Source organism: Condylura cristata, unplaced genomic scaffold (genome assembly GCF_000260355.1).
Source record: "Condylura cristata isolate star-nosed mole 26May11 unplaced genomic scaffold, ConCri1.0 scaffold00071, whole genome shotgun sequence".
NCBI classification, from domain to species: Eukaryota; Metazoa; Chordata; class Mammalia; order Eulipotyphla; family Talpidae; genus Condylura; species Condylura cristata.
Genome location: NW_004567172.1, coordinates 428,037 through 436,652, shown reverse-complemented (window position 1 = coordinate 436,652; position 8,616 = coordinate 428,037). Strand labels below are relative to the sequence as shown.

At 34.3% G+C, this 8,616-nt stretch overlaps 1 protein-coding gene across 1 annotated transcript; it reads left to right on the top strand.

Moving 5' to 3' along the window:
• The first annotated feature begins 4,094 nt into the window (after positions 1-4,094).
• Positions 4,095-5,024, top strand: LOC101629046 (olfactory receptor 2T27-like). The gene has a single exon (XM_004695573.1). It carries the CDS (start codon positions 4,095-4,097, stop codon positions 5,022-5,024), a length of 930 nt encoding a protein of 309 aa, XP_004695630.1.
• The last annotated feature ends 3,592 nt before the right edge of the window (positions 5,025-8,616 follow it).

Sequence of the window (8,616 nt, the reverse complement as noted above, 5' to 3'; positions counted from 1 at the left end):
TTTATATCATTATTCTCTTTATTGTATGGACTATTTCACTAGTGAAAATGTATGGTATTTACTTTGCAGAAAGTAATTTTGCTGGATATAATGACCTTCTTTGACTTTTTTTTGTTTCATCACTTTGACTATGTTAGCCTATTGCTTACTTCATTGTTTCACTTGAAAAGACATCTCAGTTTTCTCTCATCTATACAGATACCTCTATTCCTGTGTACAATGAACTTATTTTTAAGTTAAATTTTGATTTTCTTACTCTGTAAGAATCACTGTTTTTCCTTCTTTGATTTCATAATGGTTTCAGAACATGAGTAAATTATATTTTCATCATTTTCAGTCATTTTTTCCTTTGTTCTTCATCTTTAATAACCTCTATAAATTTATTTTGAGTTTCTTGATATTTTCTTATGCTTATAAAAGTGTACTGCTGAGCCCTAAAAATATCTACTCTAATTGCTTTGAACTGTAACCAAATGAAAATAAACCCCTGTGCACTTGTAAGTTTTGACACCAGTTTTTGAAGCTTGTCTGAACCCAGGAGGACTCTTATCTTCCATTCCATGGTATGGTCTCCCTGGGAGTAGCCTGTGACTTAGTTGCTATGGTAATATAAACATAATTCCCTTTTAAGTGTTTCTTTTAGAAACACTTTCCATTACTTTCAAAATTGCTGTGAGACTTGGACTTCTGTACAATGTGTTACAAATAAAATTAGTTCACTTTGGAGAGGATTTTAGAAATACTTGTTTTGGAATTGTCCTCTCCCCTGGGTTAAATCATTTCACCACTGCCTTGGAATCAAGGGATGTAGGGACAGTAGAGTGCCTCTCCTCTTTTAGAGTGACTCTTTTCTTTCCATGCAATATATTGGGCCAGATTACTTTTCACAGTACCTCTCAGCTTACTTCTCCTAATGTGGGGAATCTCCATTTTAAACACATTGAAATGGGAATGATTGAGAATTCATTATTATCAAATATACCTTTCTCAGACAAAAAGAAAAAAGAAACTGTAAAGTGAAATTAACATAAATTTTCTATTTCCTTGGAGACATCAGTAAGATAGAATTATTTTAATTTTTGAAGAAACACAGACTATGATTAGTGATTACTTTCCTTAAAATGTTTCTGATAACATCACTGTGTACTTGGATCTATGGTTAATTAAGGTCTAGGGACATAATCCCATAAGAAAAATATCAAGACTTCTTCTACCCTGTGGTACAAACAACAATGGAAATCATTAAATGATTTTGTCCTCATCCAGAATCTACTAAAATTGCATGTATTTTTCTCAGTTTTGAATCAGTTGTTGAGCATAAATGTAATCAATCCACTTCCACTAAACTTGACATATTATAGGTTTCTTATAATATACATCAACAAATTTATTACCAATAAACTATGTGAATAAAATGGAATGGTGTCAGATTCCCAACATTTACCACTAACTGGGGGAAAATTAAAATGTTACTTTATATGATAATATAACATTCATTTCTATGTTGAGATTTAGATATTTAGTTATTCACCAACTTCAAGCTAAAGGTAATGTAAAAACCATTGAAAAACTAGTTTGGGTCATATGAAAAGTAAATCTGATTCTAACAATGGTTAAGTATTTGTCCTACTGTCATGTACAGGAGATAAAAAGAACATTCATTTTGTGTGTTTTGCAAAAATATTAAGTGATCAAGTTGTAAAGTGTGGATGGAATCATTCTGCTCTTTATCTCTCTTAGAGGAAGTTTTCTAGCAGCATATTTCTACTGCCACTCATGCAGAATGGATACTGCATAAGATAAATTGTACTGAGTTTGTCTACCATTTTCCAGAGGAAGTTTAAGGCTAGTTAATGCATCTTGAGTGTTATGGAAAGAAATAATATTTATATATTCCTGCATTAGTACTTTTCTCTTGACATTCACATAGGTGTTTCTACAGGCTTTCTTTCTTTTGTTGTTGTTGTTGGTTTTATTTTGTGGCCATTATTTTTTATTGCTCATCATACTCAATGTTCATCAGAGTCAAAACACACATACTAGAGTTCATGCAAGTTTATGAAGGTATGAGGGTAATCATGTCTTCAATTATAGGAAATATCAGAATTTGATTATTTGTAGCTGTTTTAGCTAATACCCACCAAATTAAATTTAATGTTTACTTACTATTATAATTAATAAAAATAACTGATATAACCACCTGGAAATGCACATGGAAAAATGCATGTGCATTTTTTATAGTGTGCTTAAATAGCAAATAAATAAATGTAATACACATGACAAAGGTGATATATAATAAAGTATATGTTTTTTAATTAAGACCATATCAACTAGATGAATAGTTGACTTATTTAATTACTACTTCAGGACCCACAGTTTTTCAACAATCTCTCACAATTAATAATACTGAATTCCAAATATTATAAATAACATTTGGGTCATGTAATTCCATTTTCTAATTTCACATTTAAAATGTACTAAATATTTTTCCTTAATCATGACATTTACTTTTAGATATTTTTTTCTATATTTGTTTATTTATGGACTACAATTCTAATATTCTGCATTAATCAATGGAAATCTTCATCCAAATAATCAAGTTTTACATCTATTGGTATTATAATGACTGTAATTTCAAGTGATATCCAATAATATATGTCCCAAAAGAGCCTCCTTTGTGGCACATGGCTTAAAGTCAGTGCCAACAAGCTAAGTAAGTATCCACTGCAGCATGAATTCTATCCCTGGCCAGGGGGCTGAGCCACATAGCTAGCAGACCTTTCCTCTCTCACCCACTGCTCCCATCAGCTGTATGTCTGTATGTTTCATTCAATCCACCTGTTCTGTTCCCTATTCTGTACCTCATAAATCCTCTCAACCACCAGCACTTCTGTCTAGGCCTAGTCTTATATTCATAAATAAAACTTAAATATATATATATATATATATATATATATCCTGAAATATATATCAATATACCTTTAAAAGGAATCATTACATGTCAATAGAAGATAAGTTAAAAAACAAACAAGCAAACAAAAACTTCAAACATTAGGGCTTCCAAGGTGGTGGTTTCCCAAAAAAACAGAAAATATAAAAATGAAAAATTAAGTAATCTATTTAATCATTAAATTATAATTAATATATTCTTTAAAATGTTATGCTATATGGAAAATCTCTTTTCAAGGCTTATTCAGTTTGTTACTTTTATTATTCTCAGCTCAAATATAGGAACTCATAATATGATATTTACAATAAAATGAAAAATTATGATTTTTTTTTACTGTTCAGCTAAGAAAAATTCTGACTACAAATTACAAAATAAGTTAATGCGATCTTAGATGAAAGCAAACTGATTTTTTTAGTTTAAATGTTCATTATTTCAAAAGACGGTATATTATCTTCAGAATCTTTCCATCCAAATGCTTGTGTTTGAATGTTCATAATTTTGGAATTGTTATTTTATGCTTTAGGTCATAATAGATAGTCCATAATTTTGATAGAAGAGACAAAGCTTTTGTGATTCAAGACACAATCAAGAGGTTATTGAATTAGTACAGTGGAAGATTGACAATAGAAGCAAGAATTAATGTTAGAAGATGAAAGAATGATTGAATAATATACACTGATTTACAAATATTAGTATAATAGAATAAATCTTTTCATTATTTTGTGAAGGTGAAAATCTCTAAAGTATGAAGAATGTCCCATGAGATATTCAAAGTATCTTGAGTGGTGACACAGTTCTATTGACTTTCCAACAGTCAATATGTAAGATAAAATAGATCAAAATTCATAAATAAAAAGAGGCTAAATATGTGTGGCAAATTGAGAGTATGAAAGTTAAAGGCAGATATTTTCTTTCTGCAAAGTAGTATATATTGGGGCAAATAACTGCAATGATATGTTCAAGTGTTCTAAATTGATTCCATGGAAGAATATCTCAAATTCCTATTTTACAAAATATTTGTTCTAGTGATCAAAGTACAAAGAACAGATATGAAGAAAGATATATAATTATTTTGTCAAAAGTACTACATATTTTGCCTCTAGATTTTCACCTTGAATAGAATGAATTAATGTTGAAAGGAAACATGAACCAGAAGAATGAAACATCAACTGACTTCATCCTTCTGGGACTATTACCCAGCTTCAAGAATCTCTACATCCTCATCCTCATTATCCTTCTCATCTACATAGTTGCCTTTTCTGGAAATTTCCTACTGATCTTTCTCATCTGGCTGGATGCCCGCCTCCATACACCCATGTACTTCTTGCTCAGTCAGCTCTCCCTCATAGACTTGGCTTACATCTCTAGCACAGTCCCCAAGATGGCCATAAACTACATCACTGGGAGGAAAAATATTTCCTTTTTTGCCTGTGCCACTCAGATATTTTGCTTCCTCACCCTAGGCCTTGCTGAGTGCATTCTTCTAACACTAATGGCCTATGACCGCTATGTGGCTGTCTGTAACCCCCTAAGATACACAGTGCTCATGAGCCCCAAGATTTGCCTGCAGATGACAGCTGCAACCTGGATTGTGGGAGCACTTACAGCCCTTGTTAACACCATTTACCCAATGCATTTCCCTATCTGTGGCTCCAGAGAAATTAATCATTACTTTTGTGAGGTGCCTGCCATCCTGAGACTGTCTTGTGTAGACACATCAGTTTATGAGATGGTGAAATTCGTGACAACTGTTGTATTTCTCCTGGTCCCATTTATTCTGATTCTGTCCTCCTACACCCTCATCTTCCTCACTGTTCTCAGGATGAACTCTCGCAAGGGCAGGAACAAAGCTCTGGCCACCTGCTCCTCTCACTTGACAGTGGTGAGTCTCTACTTTGGTCAGGCCATGTTCATCTACATGACACCCAGCTCTTCTCACACACCTGAGGAAGACCAGATTGTTGCTGTGTTTGGTACAACAGTGACCCCAATGCTCAATCCACTCATATACAGTCTGAGAAACAAAGAAGTATTGGGGGCACTGAGGAAGTGTGTGGGAAAGATGTGCAGCTGAGAAAATAACAATAACTAATCTGTCCCATCCTCAATTTCAGGTGTGAGTCTACCTAATATTTAAAATCTATTATAGTAAGACAAGAAATTCAGTATCAAAATTGAAAATCAGAAAGCAATTTTAAATTATTTTTTGTAAAGTATTCTTACTGGTAGTAGTGAGATGAAGTCTGCGTCATAAAGATACATTGTGTTCAAGATAATCTCTTCATTATTTTTACCCTTGATTGGGGACACTCTGGTTAACCTCAACTATTACTATTATATTAATACAAGTATGTGTCCTGAATTCTTAAATAATATGATAATAAGCATTTATGTTCAAGTAATGACCTTTCAGCTGAAACTATTTAACTTTATGAATGGATTATAGGTTAGGGGCACTTTCTCTTTGCACAGTTTGTTCAGTTATTTGGCAAGATGTAGTGGAAAGATAGGTACATCTAAAATTCAGCTATTCTTATTAAAATAATCTACTCTAGAGAAATATTTGTACATTAGCTCAAGAAGATAAATTTTTTTGTTTGTTTTGGCAGTGTTTTATATAGCTAAAAAATAATGTTAAGTGGAGACAATAATAAAAATATATTGTGGTTAATCACTGTAAATGTAAGAGCATGTTATAAATCACTTAAAAACAAAAATAGTTCATAAAAATTAATAAATATCAAACAATGATTAGACAGAAAAAAAAGTTACAAAAAGATAGAGTATAGAAATATAAATTTAAAATCACAGGGAATATTTATTCATGTATTTATCTACAGTGGACTGGAAGATTGGAAAGAAGTCTGAGGAAGACTATCATGAATCCTCAATTATATAAACAATGTTTTTATCTTTTAAAAAATATTTTACGGGCTCTCCCTGGTGGTGCAACAGGTTAAAGCACAGCACAAAGAAGCTTAAGCCACTTCAGCATGAGTTCGATCCCAGGCCCCTGTAGTGATCCTCATGGCAAGGCAGACCTCTCCTGACCCCTCGGCTGCTCCCCTCAGCAGTGTACTTCGCTGATCTGCCTGTTCTGCTCCCCCCTCTGTCTCTGGTGAATCCTCTCACCCTCCACATCTCTGGCCTGTACCCCAGTTCTGTACGAAAAAATAAATAAATCTTTAAAAAATATATTTTACAGCAGAATGTTTTGAATGGATAAAATTACTTTTCGGTTTCATTTTATCTTTGATTGCTTATAAAACAAGCTTGATAAATGTATCATTAAAATAAATTTTCTAGGCCCTCCCTGGTGGAGCAGTGGATTGAGAGGCAGCAATGCAAGCTAACAACCTCCACTTCAATGTGAGCTTAATCTCCAGCCCCATGGAGCTGCCGACCTCTCCTAACCTGCCCACTGCTCCCCTCAGCAGTATACTTCATCAACCTGCCTGTTCTGCTCCCTGCTCTGTCTCTGGTGAATCTTACCACCTCTGCCCTTCTGGCCTATACCCCAGTCCTGTATTCATAAATAAATGAATCTTAAAAAATTAAAAATAGATAAATAAAATTTCTAAGTGATACATTTTAAAATAAAATAAAGGCAGGGCCCTCCTTGGTGATGCAGGAGGTTAAAGCACAGCACTGCAAGTGAGCTGCAGCTGTTTCAGTGCAAGTTTGATACCACACCCCAGAGGTGTATCTCTATTTCTGACAAAAGACCACTCTGTCTCTGACGAATCCACTCACCAGCCCTGTGCCTCTGTCCTGTACCCCAGGTCTGCATGAATAAATAAATGTATCTTTAACAAAAATAAAAATAACTGCATCATGCATACCCATATGTGTATATGTATTTATCCTTTCATTTTAATTTTTGAGCATGTAACTTTATTATATAAATAATTATTTCATTTTATTACATCATTCTTCATTTTGAACAAATTTGATTTATTTTCTCAGTCTCTGTGTTTCTCACCACATCCATGACCTATTATTATCACTTGTGCTCTTTATACCATGTTTTCACTCCTTTCTCTATCCCTCCTTTTCTATTTGCCTCAGATCTATGGTCTACTTTGTCTTTTTTTTTTTTTCTGGTCTTTTGTCAGAAATAGAGCTACAATAGAGAAGGGGTGAAGAAACACTTCAAGACATATCTAACTCCATGAGAAAAGAAAATATAAGTATCAAAGAAATCCCAGAAGGAGAAGAGAGAGAAAAGGGAACTTGAAAAAATATTCAAGGAAAAAAAAAATTAAAATTCCTTACAACTTGAAGTGGAAAATGAAAACAGACATACAGAAAGTTAAAATTATACTAAACTACCTTAAGGAAAAGAAATCTACAGAAAGGCACACAAGTACAGCAACCAAGAATCCAAGACAAAGGAAAAAATATTGAAGCTGATAGGAGAAAGAAACAGATAACCCACAAAGGAGCACCAATTAAACTTATTTGAAGAGACACTGTGACAAAAGAAAGGACAGAATGACATATTCAAAATGCTCCAAGACATAATGCCAGCCAAGAATATACTACAAACTTTTCATTCCTTTATGAGGAAAAAATAAGAATCTTGTCAGACAAACAAGCCTTTGGAATTGTGTACAGCTAAACCCACACTCCAAGTAATATTACAAAAAGCCTTAAAATATAAACCATAGGCTCTCCCTGGTGGCACAGTTGGTTAAAGTACCATATTTTGAAGCTCTCCAAATCTACTACAGCATGAGTTCAATCCCCAGCCACATGGCAGACCTCTGCTGACCAGCCTGCTGCTCCCCTCAGCAGTGCACTTTGTCAATCTGCCTGTTATGCTCCCCACTCTGTCCCTGGTGAATCCTCTCACCACCCCCTGCACCTCTGGCATGTACCCCAGTTCTGTAAGCATAAATAAATAAATCTTTAAAAATAATAATATATATATATATATATATGCCACAAAAGTAGTGAACTTAAAGAATTGAGTGAGAAATTAAAAAGAGACACAATATGATGGACAGAAGGTTAGAAATAAATGTCCATGTATAAATAATCAATCTAAACATTAATGGACTTTTGCCATTTGTGACAACATGGATAGAACTGGAACTAAGCAAAGTGAGCCAGAAGCAGAAATATAAATGCTGAATGTTTTCACATATATGTTTACTTTAGAGAAACTAAGCAAATGGCAGAGAAAGTCAAACTGTAAGACTGGCTCTTGAAAAGAAATCATAAATCTGAGACACTCAGGAGAGGAGGGGAATGGAGAAGAGGAGAGTATAGAATGTGTGTACTTCTTCCTGGTGGTGCAACAGTTAAAGTGCAGCACCGTGAAGTTAGCCACAGCCTCTTCACTGCATGTTTGATTGCCAGGCAAGGAGGTGACCTTCATGGTGTGGTAAACCTCTCCTGACCCACCTACTGTTCCCCTCAGCTGTGTATTTCAGTACATCTGCCTGTTCTTATACCTGCTTTGACTCTGGTGAATTCTTTCAACACTCCTGCACCTCTGACCTGTACCCCAGTTCTGTATGCACAAATAAGTCTTTTAAGAAAATGTGTGTATAGGAGGTGAGAGGGCATTAGTGTTTCAATGGTAGACTATGGGCACTTTGGTGAGAAGAAAACTATGATGAGGACACCTAAGGGGAGAAAACCTATATTGTGGGGGGGGG

Coding starts and splice junctions, on each gene's coding strand:
- LOC101629046 (XM_004695573.1), top strand. CDS start 4,095: ATGAACCAGAAGAATGAAACATCAACTGACTTCATCCTTCTGGGACTA.